The following is a 25,008-nucleotide window of genomic DNA, read 5'->3' as shown; positions in this document are numbered from 1 at the left end:
TCCGCATCTGAGTTCTGACACCATGGTACCTCTGTTACTATGAGGATAATCCATCTTGATTTTGATTTCCTCAGTGTCAACTCTTGATCTCCCTTTGTTGGTGCTTTAGTGATATGATGGATCCCTTAGTAACATAAGCCTTGACATAACATAAGCCCATGTCTCCTCCATGATTCTGCCATATGTGTTTACCCATGGCATAGGTAAAATCCTGGTTTTCAATTGCCCGAAGATGCTGTAAGATCTGTAATTTTAATGTACTGATAGTACTGCCAATGTATTTTTTCCCACAACGATATTCTAAAACGTAAGCCACATATGGGGTTTCACAGTTAATCCAATCTTTAACAGAATATCTTGTTCCATTCTGTGATTGAAATGAGCACACATTTTTATCAAATAAGCAAACCTTAAATTTTTGACAGCACCAAAATCCAATTCTATGACTTATTAAGCAGTTGGATTTATCATTCATCAAATTTAGCATAAAGTTACTTATCAGATAATCCCCTAGGTATGCTGCTTTTCTATAGGTAATCATAGGATGACCTGTAATACCTATTTTAATGTCTCATCCAATCTCAATAACTGACAATAAAAGTTTTCTAACGTGAAAGCTTGATTCATCATATTCCATTATATATCTCAATAGAAATGGGGTTTCTGGTTGGCTAGGGTATGCACGTAAGCCAGGTAGAACCAACCCACTCTAGTCATGGCAAGGGAGCTACACACCCATGATAATACCTGCTCACCCCCTTGGAAGCTTGGCATGAGCAGTCAGGCCTAACCCAGAGGCAACGTGTAAAGCGTTTGCACAACACACACAACACACCTGTGGCACTATCCCCACCACAAAGGAAACACAACACCGAGTTATTTAAAAATAAACTGTATTGTACACAACATCATTTGACCAAACACAACAAGTTAGTAATACCCTGCTACCCAAGCAGTTGTCAGAACATTACACAGTACTGTTTCTCTGCAAAAACAAGCAGTAGTCACATATAACACACAGGTTACTCATTATTCTGCAACATAAACTCAGGGAAAACATTACTACAATGATGCACATGTCATAAGATCCTCATAAATGCCCAAACCCGGAACATCAGGAAACACATGGCACGTCATAAGAGCATATTAGCATAAATGCTTATAGCAGGAACATTAGCAAACCACGTGGCAAATCATGAAAACATATTAGCATAAATGCCCATAACAGGAACATTACAACACATATGGCAAGTCATAGAAACATATAAGCCTAAATGCATGGGTCATAGAAACATTACTGCAATAATGCACAGACATCATAACCCTGAATAGCATAAAAGCCTGAAATGCCACATTACCCAAAAAAATGAGCAAAACAGAAACACTGATGTCCCAACTCGGGAGCCCCTCTGCTCCGTCTTTCCACCCTGTGATGATATGGGCTTAATTCTGGCACGGCCGGGGACCTCTGTTGAGGGTCACCACCCTGACCTGCCACATGTCCTCAATACAGGTTGGGGGGCTCAGTGGGGGGGAGGGGGGCAATGAGGCTTTCCCGCCTGCTAGCCTTTGTAATCCAGCGGTGGCCCATCAACAACAAGGGCCCCCTGGCAAAAAATGTGAAAGGGCCCAGTGGCATGGGAAGCCTCTGATAAGGCTTCCCTTCCAGCAGCGGACCTCAGTACTCCAGTAGGGGGGGGCAAAAGCACTGTGGGGTACTCACCATCACCCCCCATGTCCTGCTTCTCTGATGGCAGCTGCTCACGTCCTTGAGTCGGCTGCACTTATAGATGGCCCCCAGGCAAGCCGCAATCGTTTTGAGGAGTGCACCCGAGACGGCTCTTTCCGTCACCTCGAGTGGCCGGCACCTCTCTCTCTCGGCGGCAGCTCAGCCACATGGAACCCAGGCTCCAGGATTGGAATGCCGCTCGTGCCCCAGGGGCACCTATTGATGGCCTCCTGCACCCTGGGGGCACCACCTGGAGTGTTCCTGCTCCCGCCTTCCTCTTTCTCGTGCCCTGGGGGCATGTTGTACAGCGTGCTGTTGATGCACTCATCGATTTCCAAACTCCCGGGTCGCGGTGATGATTTCCTCGCTCGTCAGAGTAGAGAAAGCACTTTCAAGGTGCTTAACAAATAAAACAAAAGGCGGTCACAAGGCGCTGGATTTTGTAAGGGGAACGCGCTATCCAGGTGCTTTAGCAAATAGCAAGAAGGTGCTCTCAAGGTGCTAGAAGAGTAAAGAGAAGTGCTCACAAGTCGCTTAGCAGGCAATTGCAGGGGACAGGAGCAGGGGCCACACCACCTATTACCTGGCGACACAAAGTGGAGCACATGGTAGCAGGGCCCAGCAACAGGCCACCACAAGGGAGATGCAGTCAGTGGCAGTTTCTACTAGTGACCCAGCAGGTCACAGGTCATCACAGCAGAAGCAGTCCAAGGAGGTTCCTGGTGAGTCCCTCCAGCAGCATTCTGTATCCAGTTCTAAGCATGATAAAAAGTGTTTCTGTGACTCCCTTACATGGGTAAAGTCCCCTGTCCTTAAACTGAGTTTTGCAAAGTACTAACAAAGAGGGGGAGAGGAGGTTCTAACCAGTTACAACTGGTTCCAGTAGTGTCCCCATCCTCTTCCAGCACAGGCTCCAGACATCAGTTGGGGGTAAACAAGCCCTTTGTGTGAGGCCAGGATACAGCCTTTACAAATGCAAGTGTGCCCCGCCTCCCCTTCTCTCAGCCTGGGAAGACCATTCAAAATGTAGATGCATCTCTGTGACACCTCTACCCTCCCTGTGTACAGGCGGTCTGAAAGGTATGCATAAAGCCCAACTGTCACTCTGCCCTGACGTGGACTTTCTTGAAGTGGCATTTCTGTAATGGTAATGAAAAATCTACCTACACCAGTAAGCAGCATTTCTCCCTACCATTACAACCATACCAAACATGCCTATGATACCCCACATAAATCAGACAATACCCCCTAGACATAAGTCAGGGCATTTCCAATGCGATCCTATGAGAAGGCAGCACTCACAGCAGTGAGAAACCAAATAGGCTGTTTGTCACTACCAGGACAGGCCACACAACCAGGCAGGCACACGTCCTGCCTTCTACATACATAGCAACCTGCCCCTAGGGCTACCTAGGGCCTACCTTAGGGGTGACTAATATGTAGTAAAAGGGGTGTTCTGGGCCTAGCAAGTAAATTTTGATGCCAGGTCCCTGTGGCAGAAAACTATGCAAGCAGGCCTGAAACCGGGTTGAAAAGGCTACTTCAGTGGGTGATGAATGCAGCGTTACGGGCCCACTAGTAGCACTTAATTTACAGGCCCTGGGTATAGGGTTACCATTGAACAAGGGACTTGCAAGTAACTTAAATGTGCCAATTAAGTGTAATTCAGTCATACCAACTTTAGTACAGAGAGCACCAGCAGTGATAAAGTGTTCAGAGTCCTAGAGCCAACAGAAAGAGGTCAGGAAAAATAGGAGAAAAGGTCTGGGGATGACCCTGCAAAAAGGGCCAGGTACACCATATCTAATCACTGGTTCCTGCTCTGTTTTCCTTGAAATAAACAGTTTGGAGTTCAGGGGCTCCTCTCTATTTCATGACCATGGTCTTTTCAACACATTATCCAGCACACTTTTGAGATAACCTCTAACTATAAACCTTCTACATCCAGATATGCTGTTCTAGTGCACTTATCTCATGGGTAAATGTAAGCTTCTGGGGATTGTCCTTCCATGATTTGATTAAGTTGATCCACATTGTTAACTTCCATCCCAGATAAGAAATAAATTGTCTATAAATCGTACCCACAAGACAGCATGCTCCAGGATTTCCTTATTTTCCTCAGTCCATATTATTTCCGCCTCCCAGTGGGCCATCGTCAATTTGGCATATGTAGGCACAAATGATGTTCCCATCGCTGTTCCTCAAATTTGTAGATAATATTTATTGTCAAAGAGTAAGATGTTATGCATTAGGTAAAAGTGCAACACGTCAAACAGCATCTCGGTATGTTCCAGAAGACTGACAGAACACGATCCCAAGAAATAATTCTATATCCACACCATGTACATGTTCTATCGATGTGTACAGTGAAACCACATTAATTGTTGCCATGAGATATCCTTTCTTCCAGGCGATCCTATTTATTTGGCAAAGAAAACCCACAGAATACCTTATGTAAGATGGTAATGTGGGGGCATATATGAGAGGAGGAATAAGTCCATAAACCTTGAAGTGTTCTCTAGCAGCAAACCTATAGCACGTACTATTGGTCTGCCAAGTGGGTTATTGATATCCTTATGCACTGTAGGCAGGAACTATATAGTCGGTCTCACCGGATGATCATTCTGCAAATATTCCTATTCTTGGTCATCCAATAATCACTCATCATGCCATTCTCACAATTTCTGATGATAAATCTTGCCATGCTCATCTGTTGGATCCCTTGAACTTGAACCTGAGCTTTCCAGACCGGACAATGTTACCTCTTTTTCGAAAACTTTATCTATCGTTTTTCTATTGTGTAGGCACTAAGGGGTATATTTATACTCTGTTTGCGCCGGAATTGCATCGTTTTTTTTTTACGCAAATCCGACGCAAAGCTAACTCCATATTTATACATTGGCGTTAGACCCGTCTAGCGCCAAAGATCTTGGAGTTTGTGTCATTTTTTAGCGTGGACACCTACCTTGCGTTAATGATATGCAAGGTAGGCGTTCCCATCTAAAAAATGACTCCAAGGCATGTGCGCCTTATTTAAACTCCTGTGCAAAAATGCGCACGGGAGTGGGCGGGTCAAAAAAAATTACGTCCAGCCGCTTTTGCGTCATTTTTTAACGCCTGGTCAGGGCAGGCGTTAAGGGACCTGTGGGCTCGGAAGGAGCCCAGAGGTGCCCTCCCATGCCCCCAGGGACACCCCCTGCCACCCTTGCCCACCCCAGGAGGACGCCCAAGGATGGAGGGACCCATCCCAGGGAACTTAAGGTAAGTTCAGGTAAGTATTATTATTAATTTTTTTTGTGGCATGGGGGGCCTGATTTGTGCCCCCCTACATGCCACTATGCCCAATGACCATGCCCAAGGGACTTAAGTCCCCTGGGCGTGGCCATTGGGCAAGGGGGCATGACTCCTGTCTGTGCTAAGACAGGAATCATTTCAATGGGGGTTGGGAGTAAAAAAAAATGGCGCAAATCAGGTTGAGGCCAATATTTTGCCTCAGCCCTGACTTGCCCCATTTTTTGACGCCCAAGCTCCATTTTCCCCTACACCGGCGCTGCCTGGTGTGGGTCATTTTTTTTGACGCACACCAGTCAGCTGCGCTGGCTAACGTCATTCCATAAATAAGGCGCCCGCATGGCACTTTGGAATGGCGTTAGCCGGCATTAAAATTTTTGACGCACAACTGCGTTGGCGCAGTTGTGCGTCAAAAAGTATAAATATGGCCCTAAATCTCTTTGCAAACATATAAACTCTTACAGCCTCATAATCACTTCTATCCCGGGTGAATTGTTTGTTTTTTGCCTGTACTTCCTTTTCATGTTTTTCTATTGTCTTTTCCATTTCACTCAAGCTTTGGTCACTTCCCCCTTAGCTTTTATTGGCTCCAAGGCTTGCTCTATCTCTTTAATCTGTTGCGCCAACTTCTCAAGCTTTCATTCTACTTGAATGACTGAAGTATTTATAAGCTTCATTGAGCATTCCTCAGTATCATGCTACCATCGCTGCAGTAAATCAGGATCCATGTCACTTAGGGTATGTAATACAAAGATTCTAAACCCTCATGGGATTTGTGCTACCTCAATGTGCTTTTTCAAAGTCCACGTTACCCACCATATGTTCACTTCTTTCATCCCTGCTCATTCTAAATCTTGATCATTTTTCTTCATGTAGAATCTTCTTTACTACTTAAAGATACAGAATCTAAAGTTGCTGCAATTGTTAATCCAAATCTCATTTTTAAAGCCTCTTCTGTTCACCATGATTATAGATGAAATGGTTCTTAAGTTCTAGTAATCTGCCTGTCACTTGCACTCACGTTCTCAATTTTTCAACAGTATTCCATATTGAGTCCTCCTCAAGAACAGCACCTGGTCTACATAATCACTGGGGACCTCAGTATAACGTTGCACACTACTATTTTGTTAAGTCTTGCTGTGAATGATTTGTTCTTCCATCCACAGTCCATACCATACAATAACCAGGTCTGGGTGATATATGCAAATTTTCTTTAACAACACAGTCACTTTTATCTGACAAGTAATGCTGTGCAGTGACTACAGCTTGACATGTGAATGATTGACCACCTCTGTGAGACACACAGACCCAGCTGTCTCCCTCACACCTGCGAGTCCACACTTACCACATCAGTAACTCCACTTCAAATGCCACTACGTTTTCTCAGTGTGGAATCCCATTCCTAGATAATAATGTAGACCTTCAATACCAGCGTGGTTACATTTAATTGTGAACGATGCAGTGCGGTGACAAGAGCCTAACATGCAGGTGATTGCCTCCAATGTGCCCCCTCCAAGGCACACAGAACCAGCTCACACCCTCACACCTGAAAATCTACGCTTAAAGCATTAACACCTTCACTGCAAGGCCGCCACGTTTGCTTCATTAGAAACCCCGTTCCTGGATAGAGCGAGTCTTTCGTCACACCAAACCACAAGAACCGAACAAATGCTTGTTCTTATCCGGCTGCACCTCAAATGTGAACCAGTCACCACACATCAAATTGAAGTACAGTTTCTTCCCCAAGCAGTGTCCGTGAACAGTTCCATACTGCAAGTGACTCCATAAAGAAAAGGGCAGTACAACCAGGTGCAGTTTTTTTAAAACACATGGGCTTATTTACTTATATTCCCCATACAAGTGCAAGACTTGGCAGATGTGTTTTGGCCGAAGCCTTCAGTGGGCCATAAAGTGCAAGCAGTGCAACGTGCATTAAAAAGAGGCTTTAAGCTCCTCCTATTACTTAACACAAAAGAACCATTACACTATTTAAACATTTACATGTTTTCATACCCATGAATACATATACAGAGAGAAAACCTCTAAATGTATAAAAAAACATGTTTAAGTACATTGGGCCTGATTACAACCTTGGAGAAAGTGTTAATCCGTCCCAAAAGTGACGGTAAAGTGACGGATATACTACCAGCCGTATTACGAGTCCATTATATCCTATGGAACTCGTAATACGGCTGGTGGTATATCCGTCACATTTGGGACGGATCAACACCTCCTCCAAGGTTGTAATCAGGCCCATTATCTTTTCTCTTAGTCGTTTTATTAAGTTGTTTTTTGGAATGAAAATTCAACATGATTATTTTATCAATTCCTTATGTTTTTTGTTTTTAACTTTGTGAGCATTAGAATATTTTGCAAAAAATGGCCACAACACACCATAACTCAAACACACACACACACACACACACACACACACAGATACAGATATATATATATGTGTTAGACCTGGCATCCTTGGTGTGGGCTCCCCTAACTTTCTGCCTCTACTTCCCAGGTTGTTTCTGTGTGCAGGTCTCTGTTTTTGCTGTTTTTGTTTCTCTGGGCACGTTACCACTGCTGACCAGTGCTAAAGTGCGAGTGTTCCCTATATGAAGTTGTATGTGTAACTGGCTTTTCCATAATTGGCATATTTGATTCACTAGTAAGTCCCTAATAAAGTGCACCAGAGCTGCCTAGGGCCTGTAAATCAAATGCTACTAGTGGGCCTGCTGCACGCACCCACATGAGTAGCCCTGTAGACATGGCTCAGACCTGTCACTGCAGTGTCTGTGGGTACAGTTTTAAACTGCCAATTCACCCTGGCAAGTGTACCCACTTTCCAGGCCCGAACCTTCCCTTTTCATACATGTAAGGCACCCTGAAGGTAGGCCCTAGGTTGCCCCATGGGCAGGGTGTGGTGTATTTAAAGTTGAGACATGTACTGATGTATTTCACATCTCCTAACAGTGAAATACTGCCAGATTCAGTTTTCACTGTTGCAAGGCCCATCTCTCTCATAGGTTAACATGGGGCCTACATTTCAATATCCCTAAAGTGCAGTTTCCCTTTGAGAGCAGATCGAAATATGGAGTTTGGGGTCTTTGAACTCACAATTTAAAAATACATCTTTTAGTGAAGTTTTTTTTTTAGATTGTTAATTTGAAAATGCCACTTTTAGAAAGTAGACATTGTGTTGCTTTAACCATTCTGTGACACTGCCTTTTTGTGGATTCCTTGTCTGGGTCAGACTGACAGTTGGACTGTTTGTGCATCTCCACTAGACAATAAAAAAGGATGCTTGGGTGTAACTTGCATATCCTGATGGGACATCTGGGCTAGGCTGTAGGTAGGAGTGGTCACTTACACCTAAAAGGACAGTGCCTGTCCTCACACAAAGCAGTCTCCAACCCCCTGGTGTGAGTCTGGGGCCCGGCCTGGGCAAGGTAGTATCCTGTAAACAACAGAGACTTTTCTTTGAAGTTGGGCAACTTCAAAGGCAGAAAGGGGTATAAGTATTGGACCAAAACTGCAGACTTCAGATTACTTCAAGGATTCAAGAGGAACCTCTGCCAGGAGAAGAGCTGAAGAGCTGAGGAGAAGTGCTGCCCTAGCATGTGCTTTTTTGGGCTGCCCTGCAATTGCTGCTTCTGCCTGTGAAAGGGGACAAAGACTGGATGTTGTTGTGCATTCCTGCTTGAGAGGTATTTCCCAAGGGCTTAGACTGAGCTTGCCTGCTGTTTTTGAAGCCCCAGGGACACCAAAGGCTTCACCAACCAGTCTCTGAGTCCGCATGCTGTGGACTCTAGCTTGCCAGAGGGTGCCATTCAGTTCCTGGGCCCCTGGAAGAGAATTTCTGGTGATAATCCTGTGTAACGATGCCGGATGACTCCATGTGACTTCGCTAAGGGCACCGCTGCATGAAGTCTGCAACGCCACCCCCACCTGGATCTGTGGACCTCGCCGAGGCACAATGATTCCTCCATCAACATAGGCCCAATATTGCTGCAGCTGCTGACATATGCACTAACTCTCGAGTTGGAGTGTCGTACACTCGACGTTCGTGACACCTGACTCCGTCACAGTGCCTGTGATGTGATCGTGACCCCATGAGGTTGCTTTGCATCATCGTACTTTGCCGGACTTTGACTTTGCCGAAGGTGCCCAGGAACCGACTCCTCACAACCTGCGCCACCTCATCTCCACTGCTCCACAGGAAGGACCTGATGCCTCTTTGTGGCACCTCCACTCCTTTGCCCAGCAGCACTTTAACCGATTCTGCATCAGATCCAGCTACGCCTCGCTCCCCGACTCCATGTACCGGCCTATTTTCCACATGTTTCGCTAAGGTACTCTACCTGGGAGGTCCGTGTGACTCTGTAAGTGGCGCCAGTGGTATCGCATTGTGGGAGTTGACTCTGTCATGATGCCGCTTTTACATCAGATTGCAGCATTTGTGCCTATAGGCACGATTTTGGAGTTTTTAATTGCTAAAGTCATAGTTTTACTTGTGTATGGTGAAAATTTATCATATTTGGTCTTATTTTATTTAGGTAAATATTTACTATTTTTCTAAACCTGTGTGGTGTCCATTTTGTAGTGTTTCACTGTCTTACCGTGTGTGTTGATACAAATACTGTACACCTCGTCACTGGGTTAAGCTTTTTCTGCTCATGCCAAGCTACAAAGTGGGTGAGCGGGGGTTAACCAGGTGTTTCTCCTTTGCCCTGACTAGAGTGAGGGGCCTTGCTTGGACAGGGGGCAACCTGACTGCCAATCAAAGACCACATTTCTAACTATATATATAATAATATACAAAATCCCTCAGCTAAGTCTTCTTTATGCACTTTAAATAAGACAGTCATTTTAAATGACAAATTGTAGGGAGAATGAATGTGTGCAGTCTTTATCTTTAAGATAATTACTCAGTGGGTTATTCTAGGACACCTTTTATTGTCAATCAGACACTAACAGAATTACTTTTTTTCTCTAAGCAATTGAACAGTTAACTTGAAGGTTTAACAGATCTTTCCCTTTGTTAATCGTTTCACTCCCATCCCACCCAAACATGTATTATGTGGATAGCTATGGCAAGTGCTGGGGCAATTCCCCCATGCCCATCATAGTTACCTGTGCTAGGGGTGGTGCATTAATCTGCTGCACAGCAGAATAAGGGGCTGCAGAGACCTGTGTGCATTTTGACAGTCAACCAGCGCTATCTGTAGTTCTTATGAGATGTGCAGGACTGGCGAGCACATGCCTGAGGGGATCTACAAGTGCGACTGCAGGCCACTGCCGTAAAGAAACTTGAGGGGACCCCCCTGCAAAGTACATGGAGGCCCCTTCCCTAGACTCACTCAGGAGCTCTCATGCCAGGTTACTAGGCTGAGGGGACCCCTGGGGCACACCGCGGGGGCTGCGGGGTCCTTTGTTATGCCCCTGCTGCAGGCCCTCACTGCAAACATCATATCAGGTGCTGATTTTAATTCCCAACTTAATTTTACCCGAGGCCAGGACTCTGGCTGGTTAGATTAATTGCAATATAAAGGCGGATTTTTTCGATTTTGCATCTGTAGTTGCTTTTGGGTCATATAGAAGGGACGTGCGGCTCCATCTGCAATAATTGCACAACACAGTAATTCCACTTCTTGTGCAAGCCATCGCTCACTCAGCATGCATTTTGCAACACACAGGTGCATACTGGTATCTCATGTCTTCTTACGCTCATTGATAACTGAGTCAGTACACTGAGGACCACCTTGGATCCTATTTGGCAAGACACATGTCGCTGTATTTGGAATAATGACTGAGCAGGGTGAAGTGCCCTATGCAGAGAAGTTTCGTAAACCTGAAGTTCACTGGTTTGAAACCTGGCTCGGTTTACCCCCAACCTTTATCATTCAACTACTGATAACATGAGAGGCATTGTTAGGTCATTTATTTGCTCCGCTTCATAATGGCTAACTTTGTTATTGTAATCATTGCATCAATGACTAGCCTTGACTGTCACCCGCTCAGATATCGCCGGGGCATTACTAAGTGTGCAACGTAATTACGTGAAACTTTGTGAAAATTACTCAAAATGATGCATAATTATGCGAATTGCAAATCCGCAATCCAGCACTACATTGTAGCACAAAATCCGTCCTTGTTTTAATTTATGATGTGGGGATGCATTTCGTGCTAAAAAAAGAATAAAACAATTGCCATGAACAACACGCGCTCTCATTTTGGCTAAGAGCCCATCGCCTTTTGCTGGTGGGAGTCATTAGTCGCTCAACCGTGGGGGGGGGGAGGGCTGAGATGGGTTGTGACCGGAAGTTGTCATGGGGTGTGCGACGGAGGGGAGGGGGTAAAGTATTATCCCCCCTTGAATGTGGGCGAGCGCCGGATGGCCCCCTCATTGTCCCCTGATGTGCTGCAACACGGAGGTTGCTGTTTAGTCTTACCACCCACCCACCCAAACAGGTCTACATCAGAGCCCATTGTAGCTGAATAACGGCACTGATTTTTGAGGGCACTAAGTTGCCCAGTTGGCTGCCTCCTTCGGGAGAAGCCTTGCAAGGTGAGGCTGGTTGGAAGGGGGCTGACCTGCTGGTGGCTCTACACTTCTAGCCCTACCTCGGGGACCCAGGAGATTATATTATGTTATGTGGGGTGTGACCAAGAGTCACAGGATGCCCCGGCAGGGACCAATGCGCTATGTGGTCTCTGGAGCTGTCAGAAATGTTTGATGTGTCACTTTATCTCAAAAGGTCTTTCTGCACTATGCTGCCCCCAAATGGGGATGTAAATAGGATGTGTGCAATTCCGTGTACATGTTTGCTGTGTATTGTGCTATATTTTCTATTGTGTAATGTTATCGATGGAGGTGGTTGTTATACCACCTTTTTCATGTGAAGTAAATTTGCCACGTCCTATCCCAAGAAGTTGAGTCTTTTGTCTTTGTGGAGGGAGATAGGATTGCACAGTTGGTAAAGGTGGTTGACCCCATCCCCATTGCACGAGTGAGCGGACTATGGTGTCTTACAGTGTTTCTGTGCTGCTGTGCTGTACAGCAAAGTGGTGTAATGGCGTAACATATAATTCTTGAATTTACGCAAACCACACCGGCGTTATTTAAATTTCGCCTTCGCCTAGTTATGTCTGTTTGTGAGCCAACATTCTGCAAACATGACACAGAAAATGCAATGGTGTATAGAAGTGACAATGCCTAATCCGAGTCGCAAGGCATGGATCTAAATAGGAGCATCTTGAACAAACGTGCTGTCATTTTAATTCTTCTTGCATGAGTTGTGCACGTTTCCTGAGTGCTGCCACCACGTCAGAGAAGTGCTGTTAGTTTCCACATCTTTGCCGACGTGTCTTTCCTCTTTCGGCATTTTGAGGCTGCTGAATTTAAATTCTCCCTGAACCAGACATATATTTTCAGACACAAAAGAAGCAAATTTGCTTGCATTGGATTATACATATTTCAATGTGTTAATCATTCTGCTGGGATGTTTTGAGCACAATAATCTCGTTTTGATGCAATGTCCAAGTCGAATGCACTTTAAATGACGTCCCTTCTGCATTATGGATTTAACTGTTTTGTGTTGACATTAGTAATACTGATCAAGGTTTTTTCTGTGCCTATGATGGCACTAACTAACAATGCAAAGGTGCTTCAATGACAAGTACAGGACGATTGGGTACAGTCAAATAAGGGTTCATGGGCACAATGGATGTTTCCACCCAAAGAGTCAGTAAAATAAAATGTATTACAGACAGTCATAGTCTTATTAAATAGTCTACAATGTACTGCCACCATGAATGGGTTGATTTTACATTTACAGTTATCAATACAGAACATGTTATGTTTTAAAAAAGGCAACACATTTGAATCCTCAAGTGATGTGTAGTCAACCTGGGACTGTGAACTTCTTTTGACGCAATTCTGAAATTAATTTAAAGAAACAGCATCATACTCATATTGAAATTTACATGTATTCCAACATCACAATGTGCTTAGCATTTGTGCAGAGTCCTAGGACTGTCTGTGGTAATGCAAGGTCCAAAACCTCTACTGTGACCTGAAGGAGAGCCTAAAGCGAACACTTATAGTGGGTACAGGCCATCCACCACCAGCATCCTGGCTCATCTTGCAAGTTCCCCATCTTAGGAGGATTTTGGCAAACCAGCAGCCAGGACACCATCAGACTACAGGCTAGGAAGTGTAAAAAAGAAAAAAAAAGGCAGCAGACCTCCATCTATGCACCAAGGAACTGCAACATCCCCCAATCTATCAGGACTGCCCCAACAATTCTCCAATGTAGAAACTAATTGAAGACACACCTATTTGAAGAACACTATATCACAATGCATTAACCATCTACAACCCAGCTACTTTTCTGATCATTTGTTGACCTTATGCTTATCTTTGACCCTGTACAGCATGCTGCTGCCTACTAGCTAGATTTACCCTATAGAAATACCTTATACAGACATACATAGATACATAAATCGCAAAGTGGTAGCAACATACTTATTTTTGGGGACGATTTAGTATGACCAGACCTTATTTTCTATGTGAGGAGGAGGTGTGGTCTACTAACCCCTTCCACGTAAAGTTCTGCTTTGGATGTGAATTCCAGATCTTGCTGGTGTTCTGTGCGCATGTCGAGTAGGTGTATGCGTGTGACACCTGTCTGGTACCACAACTCTATGTGTGGTGAGAGTTTGAGTACTAGGACCCGTGGGATCCAGTTTGGATGGCCCTAGGGGGAATCATGGATGTAGGATGGACACAGTTTCCCAGACAGAGGAAGCATTTTGCCCTCATTTCTGTAGCTGGAAGGAGGAAATCCAACACTAATATGATAGAAGATGGAGATAGAGCTTGCTTTATAAATATTATGTGGGCCTTTTTATGAATAGGCTGTTGAATAATTCTTTCTGAAAATCTGCAATTTGGTAGATGGTACTGGTGAGTCAAAGGACTGCACTTGTTTTCTGTTGATCAAAGTAAGGAGGTTGCTAGGCAAGGCTTGCACTTTTCTCTGCCCCCCGATTGCAGCTTCAGGAAGCCTGATGACAGCCTGGTGCAAAGATCACACACTTCATTGGTCACTGCTTTGGATACTTCTGCTTGGAGCAAGCGGCATTACTACCTTCTGTGAGAGCCATCTCAATGCACAAAGGCTGTGTCTGAGGAACAGCTACAAAATTACATTTTAGAGAGGAGAACCAGCCAAAACCAGATCTGAAACCTTAACTAATGGATGCACATACCCTGGCTTGGGACCCAAACCACCCACTTTAATCCAGTTCCAGGTTCTTCATGACCAAGGAAGGAAGTGGTCTACAAAATTCTCAAAGGATTTTGGTGTGACCAGGATCTGCATGACAGCCAGTATTCAGAAGGTGAGGAGACATACCCTAAAGTCTACAACTTATAGGAGAAACTGATAGTCTGCTTAGGTGCCTAGACACTTTGCTGTAAGGTGAGTTCCTGGCCCTGTAGAAGAAGAGACTGTCCAGGAGTATAACTCAAGTGTGTTTCTGGCATTTGCAACATCCAGAAGTAGCATTCTGGTGACATGAAGTTAAGGGAGTACTGCACTGAAGCATGAGGGGTTTCTGAGTAATGGCTCAAAATGTGATGGGGACCAGAGTCGCTCTGTGCTGTTGTTGCTGTGGACTGCATCAGAAGCTGTGTACCAACCTGTCATGCTGCCCAGCATTTCCGTCTGCCCAGGCTCGAGGGGCTGCAACTTATAAACACAAATAACCACCTTCATGTGCTGCTGGGTTCGAAACACCAGCAGCAAACTCTGCCAACCTATGCCATTTCAGCATTCCTGCTGTGCACATGGAGCCCAGTAGTTCCTTCCTGCCCTACATCCTGAAGCCGCAGCTCCTCTCCAGAATTAGGTGCCTGCATCTCCCTTCTTCAGACATAAGACACACTAAAAGGCCAGCTGCCTAAAAATTAGTAAAACCTAGCCACCTGGCTGAAGATACACTTGAAGAAACTGATAGTGATAGGACATGTGTCCAGACAAGTGCGTGTAGCCTTACAGCATTATGTTATTTTTGCATTATGCTGCCACAAATTCAAAACTTCGGGCAAAAACAGTATAAATTAGCGAATACGACTGGAGATAAAAGACAGACTACTTTCTCCTGCCAGAAAAATATCTAACCTTGTCAATTTTCATGTTTAGTCTAAAAGAAGCCTGGGACTCCCGCTGCCAGCCATGATTCCTTCAGAAAAGTGGCAAACAAAATAGCAAAAACACTGTCGCGTCTGGAGGGCAAAGCCACTCTAGAAAAAACACAGCACACGTGGACGGTTCTGAACAGCTTAAGCCACTACACTATCTGGGAGACATCCTCAACGTCCAATTTTACTGAAATATCAACTGTGCCTCCTGCAATCATCCCTCAACGCGCCCCCATGACTAAGAAGGGATGACACAGGCAGCTGCAGGTTGTGTGACAAGTCAAAGGAGGACATGATCCACGCAGGGGCGTAGCTTGGTCAGTATGATGGGGGGTGGGTGAGCTTCAGATTTCCCAGCAATCATGCTGCCCTATAACGATAAAATACATTATTATGCTATAAGCAGGGCACAGTGCTTAAGGGGCAGGAGAAAGGGAGAGGATGATGGATTGGTAAAAGTACTAAGTGAGCGAAACGCAATATTTTGCAAAATAACCAACATTTTTCAGAACTTTCATAACACAGATGAGAGTATCTGTTTTTTTTGCCAGTGTGTGCATCCAAAACTACCATGTGAAACCTGACAGGCAACTCACCATACTCGACTGAAAGCACCTGTACCCAACTATCAATCAGAAAATAGATGTATTAAATACCCCCTTGAGCCTACGCCCCTGAATCCACATCCTGTTGCTCTGTAAAGGGACACTCAGTTTCTGCCGAGCCCCACTTCCCTCAATATGGAACCAAAAAGGTCTACACTCTTGCAGACAAGTAATGTCTCAGCTCAGCAGACCCTCAGACTCCGGCCGGCCAAACACACATGCACAGTAGGCTCTCTCCAGCCCAGCAACCCGAGAGAGCATGCACAGGCACCATGCACCATGGCCGTGCGCTCCCAACCAATCCTGACGCTGCTCTGAGCAGCGTCAGGATAGGCCGCAGGGGAGGCTGGGAGCTTGTGCCTGCAGTGCCTGCGACGAAGCAGAAGAGGTGGAGGCGGAAGAGTGGAGCGGTGCGTTGCGTTCAGGTCAGTGGTTTTTAAAAAATAATTTGATGTTTATTCCCCCCCTCCACGCGCGCCCCACCCCTTCCACAGCCCGCGAGCTGCGACTGTCTAACTGGCTTCTATGACCCGCATGCTGCACTTTACTTGGCAGTCTTTATGACCTTAAGCACCTGTCACTTGGAGGATAGCTCAGTCTATTTTCTGGTTGAGAATTATAACACAATGTTATAGTCCTTTAAACACCAAGAGGGCACTGCGCGCCACTTCTCCTTGCCGTTAGCACTTTACACCTTCATTGGTAATGCCCTTGCGGTGTGATACCTGCCTAGCGTTATATTTTACATTTTTGCTTTTTGTATTTTTTATGGATATGCACAATGTCATGTATTTGCAAAGGTTTTTAATAATCATGCATAATAAACTTTTGATTATTATTATTACCTATAAGTTATTTCGAGCTGACATTGTACGCGCTATTAAAGGGTCGCAATAGACTGTTTACCTTGTCTTAATGTATAGATTGTACTCGTAGCAGAGACGTTCGTAGAGGTGACAATATTCTCTCTGGTTGATGTGTCCATTTCAACACGTGTCGACCTCTCCATGTCACTGTAAAAGCTGCTAACCTCGCCAGTCGGGAACGTTGCATTAATCAAATGTCCTTCAAGATCATACCTATAAAACATATAGAAATTAAAAGAAAAAGAAAACATTGTAAAACAACAGGCTTCGGGAACTAGTCTGCAGAAACATGGATATTTTACAAAAGTTGCAACAAAGGAAATTTGCAGTTATCTATGTATGTCTTTGATTTCTGAAAGCTGTCAGCAATACTAGGAGAGGGGGGCTAATTTACAAGCCCCATGCGCTGCCGGTGCGTCACTTTTTATTTGGGAAGAAGTGAGGCACCGGCGGCGCAATCGGCTTGTAAATAACCCCTTTGTATTTCTTTTTTACTGAGGGCTTGATTTACATTGACCACTAGAGGGAGCTCTGTGTTCGTAAAAAATAGAAGTAAAAAAAGCAGCCACTGCACATTCTCTGAGCGTCTTCGTGATGCCTCTCAGCTCTCAATATTATTGTAATTTATCATTTGTTCTTGTTTTGACTATCACATTACATTTATTCCTGCTAAGCCTTGGCACAAAAATCAAAAACGCATTTGTGGGAAAAACATTACTAGGAAAAGGCGAGATTTGCAGACTTCCCCAAACTCGCTGTGAATAAATTGTTTGAAATTGTCATTATATCGTGTAAAATTATATTTTGTTTAACTCAATTAGCTGTCTAAATCTCGAGTTTTACCCAGCGGCATACAGTCTCCAACACTGAGGTCACAAAATACCAGAATACCATACACATCAGGTAGTATATACTGATTTGCGCTTGCACTGGGGCGTGTCAGACCAAAAGGAAATTGACAATTTCAAGCTACAGTCTAGACAGCCCTGGTGAAAATAAAAACAGGGTTGAACCGTTGATTTCGCGTTGGCAATATCAACTCTGATAAAATTCACCCTGTTTCACCAGAAGATTGACGTCATCTCAAGCCGGGTCTCGTTCCAATCTGTGAAAATACACCAATCATTTCTAAGTGCTTCTGTGCACTGCTTGAAGCCAGACCTCTTTACACAATGACCCGTTTTGGGCCTGTAATGTTCTCAAAGACGCTTCCTGTGAGTTGTTATCACATGACATACACTAGGAACTCTTATTCCACTGATAAAGCACACCTTGGTTCAGTGATTCTCGGCCTTAAATGAGGAAACGCAGAGGGTAAGCAAAGGAAAATAGTGCAAACATCGATTTTTTTTTCTTCATACAAGCTTGTGCAGCGCTCATATCACTAAATATAATACATGAGATAATGTACCTCCAAACTATGGGCCATATTTATACTCCGGTTGCGCCGAATGTGCGTCAAAAATTTTGACGCACATTCAGCGCAAACGATGCCCCTTATTTATACCCTGACGCCCGATGCGGCGCACAAGGGGAATGGCGCTATGTGCGTGAGTTTTTGGAAGCGGCACCCCGCCCTGCGTTAATGACATGCAGGGTAGGCGTTCCCGTCCAAAAACCCACGCATACAGCGGTGCGTCGTATTTATGCTTCCGGGCAAAAATGTCTCCCGGGCCGTAGGCGGCGCAAAAAAATGACGCAAAGCACGAATAGCGTTAAATTTTAACGCCTGGGTCAGGGCAGGCGTTAAAATGGGGCAAACACACCTGTACTTAAGCAGAACACACAGAACAAACAACAGAGCAGCAGAGCAGCAACAGGGAGCTATGGAGGTGCTTTTTCTTCAACGTGCACGTAGACGCAGAGCCCTGCAGCAACAACAGCAGCTACAACAACAACAGCAGGGACCCCAAAGACAGCGCAGAAGGCAGGACAGGATATTCCGCCCAAGAACAACCCTGCATGGCCTCAGGGAACGGGACATCATCCAGAGGTACCGGTTGAACTGGCAGGCCATTCAGCAGCTGCTGGCAAATATCGAACAACAGTTGGCCCCCACTTTAGTGACACCCCGCACTATCCCAACTGAAACAAAGCTGCTTGCCGTACTACACCTGCTGGCAAGTGGCTCCTTTCAGACAACTGGTGCCCTGGTTGGTGGAATATCCCAACCATCATTCTCTGCATTCCTGCCTAAAGTCCTGGATGCCATCATTCGCCTGACACCCCGCCATATCTGCTTCCCTAACACACTGCAGAAGCAGCAGGAAATTAAACAGGGGTTCTACGCCATCAGTGGCTTCCCGCACGTCCTTGGTGCAATCGACTGCACACACGTACGCCTTGTGCCACCTGCTGATTCAGAACACCTCTACCGCAACAGGAAGCACACACATTCAATCAACGTGCAGGCCATAGTCGATCACCAAGGACTGATCACCAACATCGTGGCCAAATATCCTGGGAGTGTACATGACGCATTCATCTTCCGTCACTCCACCATCAACCAACACTTCCAGGATGGACGCTATGGCAATGGACTACTTGTTGGTAAGGACAAAAAACAAACCCATACACACACCGCACACAAACCCTCTAGGACAAACAACACATACACCACAATAGCAACACCTAGCCAGGAACACACTGAGGTACTCACATCACTAGCCATGTGTCAGAAGTCAACATTTAACCTGTCACACATTGGAATTTAATCCACAGCCTAATGTGAAGACATCAATGAGTGTGGTTGGCCAAATGTCACTTTACAGATTGGAAGTCTCAAAATAACCTGTACACTAATACAATGCATAAGTCAAAAGGTATGGGATGGCCTGGGCTCATACACAAGAAGGTGTCAAATACACTTTCACGTTTTAACTCGGCATGGAACTAACATCACACCCCCAGTGAGGACACACAGACAACTGTATCACTAGTCACAATGCTAGGGAGGGAACACTCTACTGCAACAACAAAAACAGTCCTTCTGACAAACGGTTAGCCAACAAACACTTGCTCAGCCAAGGGAAAATATATCAAAGCAAAGTTTTCAATAACAACCATAGGTTGGAACATTAGTACACAAAAGAGTCACAGACAACACAAGACAACTACAGCCATCAAAGATCCGTACAACACTGCCTCCTACATCTAATTCAATCCATTCTCTTTCTCTTTCAGCTGATCAGGGGTATGGCATCCAGCCTTGGGTGATGACACCATTCGGGAACCCAATCACTGCTGCAGAGCGGGCATACAATGACGCCCACAAGAGGACCCGCAGCATTGTGGAGAGGACCTTTGGGATCCTAAAGTCTAGGTTCCGCTGCCTTGACATCACTGGCGGGAGCCTACTCTATTCCCCAGAGATGGTGTGCAAAATCATCCTCACTTGTGCCATATTGCACAATATATGTGTCCAGAGGAACATTCCCCTCCTTGAACTGGACCCAGGCATGCCTGAGGATGACGAAGAGGAGGATGCTGGGCCGCAACAGGAGGGGGGACAACCCAACACGGCAGCAGGACAGCGTAGGCGCCAGCAGCTTGTAAATAATTTTTTTGCTTAATGTATAATAATCACCTGTATTACACTATTGTAAATAAACACAGATATCAAACACCACATCATGCTTTGGTCCATGCATTACTGAGCACCTTTACTTATAAAATGCTGACGAAGAATGTGGTCTCCTTGACCAACAATGCCATAACAATCATCACAACAAAAAAGAACATTTCAATTGTATGCACAGAGGGTAGGATGTGACATGATACATTGCCATACACAGAGGCCCACATGAGTACAAATGTGGCAAATCCACATGCTACATCAAAACACCTGAGACAGTCTTGCACCCAGACAAAAAAAGTAGATCATGTGAAAGTCACATCACATGTGGTCAGAGACAGGGTGGGACCATCCATGTGTACGTCACCATGTCATCAATGGCTTCTCTCCAGTGGGTGATATGAGCAAAACACAATTGGGACAACATTAGCTGCCACTAACTCAGGAGGAGACCTGGATGTCACAGTGACAACATACACCCAGACAGGTGATAGTGGATCCACATACCAACACACATGTACACATATGTCATACAATCAACCAAATTATTGAAAGTAGACCATCACAGTCGGGTCCCAGTTTGAACCTAGCAGGAAGAATGTGACATGCCACTTAACCAGTTAATGCAGAAAGGGACACAGACACCCACTAAAGAATATTCCCCAGAACATCAGGAACGCTCAGAGTCTTCCAAACATAGTCATTGGGAAATGGTAGGCATGTCAGCTCAAAATCATCATTACTGCAAACTTCTAATGGGCTAATGAGATGAATGAATGGTCAACAGTCATACATACCATATGGCCTTACATTAGCCTGCTGCTGCAGGTTTCCCATAAAATATTAAGCCAAGCCATGGATACTGTAACTAATCAGGATGGTCAAATCCTAGGGTGCTGGGGGCCTAAGTCCACTTCTACGGTCCCACAAACATACACAAATCCTGTACTTGTGAGCCAAACACATGCATAAGGTACATGTGTGGCCTACATGTCAAGAGTAGAACACAAAGCACAAACACAAAATGAGGCTAGGACATGGTTAGCCCCATAATAACTGTAAGTGACCATTGCACTCCCTGTTAGGACTCCAGATAAAAGCATCACCATCATAAGTGTGGACCAAATTTGGAGAAGGAATACATCATGGTATCCCATCCATCATTTCCAAACAGCCATCAGCAATTGCCACAAATATGTTGACAAATATGGAAAAGACATTATGTAACGTATCCACACCATTACTGTGTGAATGCCTGCCATACATACAACAATGGACATGTGGCATATCCAAACACAAATGTGTATCACATTGCCCCGTTTGACCCTGACAAATCACCTTCCCCAAGTTAAAAACATGAAGACGTAACAAAAAGATTTGATCATAATTCTACGCATACAGCATGGGTGTCATATTTTGGTCACGTACATGAGTGCACAGAATGCAGAGTCAAATCTGAATGTATACAAAAATTTCACAGATTTAGACAGCAAAATATAAGTTACATCATATTTCAGATTTGACTCAGCAGCATGTGCATTCCTGTACGTTTCAAAAATATGACGCCCATCATGTATGCGTCGGAAAAAATGACGCAACATGCACATATTTTCGTACATCTCGTACAGTAAATGAATATTAATATTTGTAGGAGGCTGGACTGGCTTGTAGTGAGTACCAAGGGGTACTTGCACCTTGCACCAGGCCCAGTTATCCCTTATTAGTGTATAGGGTGTCTAGCAGCTTAGGCTGATAGATAATGGTAGCTTAGCAGAGCAGCTTAGGCTGAACTAGGAGACGTGTGAAGCTACTACAGTACCACTTAGTGTCATATGCACAATATCATAAGAAAACACAATACACAGTTATACTAAAAATAAAGGTACTTTATTTTTATGACAATATGCCAAAGTATCTTAGAGTGTACCCTCAGTGAGAGGATAGGAAATATACACAAGATATATATACACAATAGCAAAAATATGCAGTATCGTCTTAGAAAACAGTGCAAACAATGTATAGTTACAATAGGATGCAATGGGGAAACATAGGAATAGGGGCAACACAAACCATATACTCCAGAAGTGGAATGCGAACCACGAATGGACCCCAAACCTATGTGACCTTGTAGAGGGTCGCTGGGACTATTAGAAAATAGTGAGAGTTAGAAAAATAACCCTCCCCAAGACCCTGAAAAGTGAGTGCAAAGTGCACCAAAGTTCCCCTAAGGACAAAATAGTCGTGTTAGAGGGAGAATGCAAGGAAAACACAAATCAGCAATGCAACAACGATGGATTCCTGTCTGAAGGTACCTGTGGAGCAAGGGGACCAAGTCCAAAAGTCACAAGCAGCTCGGAGATGGGCAGATGCCCAAGAAATGCCAGCGGTTGGTGCAAAGAAGCTCTTACTAGGCTGAAGAACTGTGAATACTGCAGGAACGACAAGGGCTAGAGACTTCCCCTTTGGAGGATGGATCCTCCACGCCTTGGAGAGTCGTGCAGAAGTGTTTTCCCGCCGGATGGACGCCAACAAGCCTTGCTACACGCAAATCGTGCGTTTGGCGTTTTTGGACGCTGCTGGGGCCCAGGAGGGACCAGGAGGTCGCAAATTGGACCTGCAGAGAGAGGGGACGTCGAGCAAGACAAAGAGCCCTCACTGAAGCAGGTAGCATCCGGAGAAGTGCCAGAAACAGGCACTACGAGGATGCGTGAAACGGTGCTCGCCGAAGTTGCACAAAGGAGTCCCACGTCGCCGGAGACCAACTTAGAAAGTCGTGCAATGCAGGTTAGAGTGCCGTGGACCCAGGCTCGGCTGTGCACACAGGATTTCCGCCGGAAGTGCACAGGGGCCGGAGAAGCTTGCAAAGTCGCGGTTCCCAGCAATGCAGCCCAGCGAGGTGAGGCAAGGACTTACCTCCACCAAACTTGGGCTGAAGAGTCACTGGACTGTGGGGGTCACTTGGACGGTGTCGCTGGATTCGAGGGACCTCGCTCGTCGTGCTGAGAGGAGACCCAAGGGACCGGAGATGCAGCTTTTTGGTGCCTGCGGTTGCAGGGGGAAGATTCCGTCGACCCACGGGAGATTTCTTCGGAGCTTCTGGTGCAGAGAGGAGGCAGACTACCCCCACAGCATGCACAAGCAGGAAAACAGTCGAGAAGGCGGCAGGATCAGCGTTACAGAGTTGCAGTAGTCGTCTTTGCTACTATGTTGCAGGTTTGCCGGCTTCCAGCACGGTCAGCGGTCGATTCCTTATCAGAAGGTGAAGAGGGAGATGCATAGGAACTCGGCTGAGCTCATGCATTCGTTATCTAAAGTTTCCCCAGAGACAGAGACCCTAAATAGCCAGAAAAGAGGGTTTGGCTACCTAGGAGAGAGGAAAGGCTACTAACACCTGAAGGAGCCTATCACAAGGAGTCTCTGACGTCACCTGGTGGCACTGGCCACTCAGAGCAGTCCAGTGTGCCAGCAGCACCTCTGTTTCCAAGATGGCAGAGGTCTGGAGCACACTGGAGGAGCTCTGGACACCTCCCAGGGGAGGTGCAGGTCAGGGGAGTGGTCACTCCCCTTTCCTTTGTCCAGTTTCGCGCCAGAGCAGGGGCTAAGGGGTCCCTGAACCGGTGTAGACTGGCTTATGCAGAATTGGGCACATCTGTGCCCAACAAAGCATTTCCAGAGGCTGGGGGAGGCTACTCCTCCCCTGCCTTCACACCATTTTCCAAAGGGAGAGGGTATCACACCCTCTCTCAGAGGAAGTTCTTTGTTCTGCCATCCTGGGCCAGGCCTGGCTGGACCCCAGGAGGGCAGCTGCCTGTCTGAGGGGTTGGCAGCAGCAGCAGCTGCAGTGAAACCCCAGGAAGGGCAGTTTGGCAGTACCAGGGTCTGTGCTACAGACCACAGGGATCATGGGATTGTGCCAACTATGCCAGGATGGTATAGAGGGGGCAATTCCATGATCATAGACATGTTACATGGCCATATTCGGAGTTACCATGGTGAAGCTACATATAGGTAGTGACCTATATGTAGTGCACGCGTGTAATGGTGTCCCCGCACTCACAAAGTTCAGTGAATTGGCTCTGAACAATGTGGGGGCACCTTGGCTAGTGCCAGGGTGCCCTCACACTAAGTAACTTTGCACCTAACCTTTACCAGGTAAAGGTTAGACATATAGGTGACTTATAAGTTACTTAAGTGCAGTGTAAAATGGCTGTGAAATAACGTGGACGTTATTTCACTCAGGCTGCAGTGGCAGGCCTGTGTAAGAATTGTCAGAGCTCCCTATGGGTGGCAAAAGAAATGCTGCAGCCCATAGGGATCTCCTGGAACCCCAATACCCTGGGTACCTCAGTACCATATACTAGGGAATTATAAGGGTGTTCCAGTAAGCCAATGTAAATTGGTAAAAATGGTCACTAGCCTGTTAGTGACAATTTAAAAGTAATGAGAGAGCATAACCACTGAGGTTCTGGTTAGCAGAGCCTCAGTGAGACAGTTAGGCACCACACAGGGAACATATACATGCACACCTATGAGCACTGGGGCCCTGTGTGACAGGGTCCCAGTGACACATACATATAGGCCACAAACCTATGAGCACTGGGGTCCTGACTAGCAGGATCCCAGTGACACATAACAACCATACTGAAAACATGGTGTTTTCACTATAAGCACTGAGGCCTGGCTATCAGGATCCCAGTGAGACAGTGAAAACAGTGACAAACACCCTGACATACACTCACAAACAG

General features: G+C 45.6%; 1 protein-coding gene across 2 annotated transcripts in view; it reads right to left on the bottom strand.

Annotated features, from left to right (window-relative positions):
* TENM1 (teneurin transmembrane protein 1) overlaps nt 1-25,008 on the bottom strand; it is a 1,758,425-nt gene that overhangs the window by 113,911 nt on the left and 1,619,506 nt on the right. For both annotated transcript variants that reach the window (XM_069211839.1, XM_069211847.1), the window contains one exon: nt 16,730-16,902. In XM_069211839.1, coding sequence (XP_069067940.1) covers nt 16,730-16,902 — 173 coding nt within the window. The remainder of the gene's footprint in view (nt 1-16,729; nt 16,903-25,008) is intronic.

The sequence above is a fragment of the Pleurodeles waltl genome, chromosome 2_1, assembly GCF_031143425.1.
Source record: "Pleurodeles waltl isolate 20211129_DDA chromosome 2_1, aPleWal1.hap1.20221129, whole genome shotgun sequence".
Taxonomy (NCBI): Eukaryota; Metazoa; Chordata; class Amphibia; order Caudata; family Salamandridae; genus Pleurodeles; species Pleurodeles waltl.
This window is presented reverse-complemented; position numbering and strand designations above follow the sequence as displayed.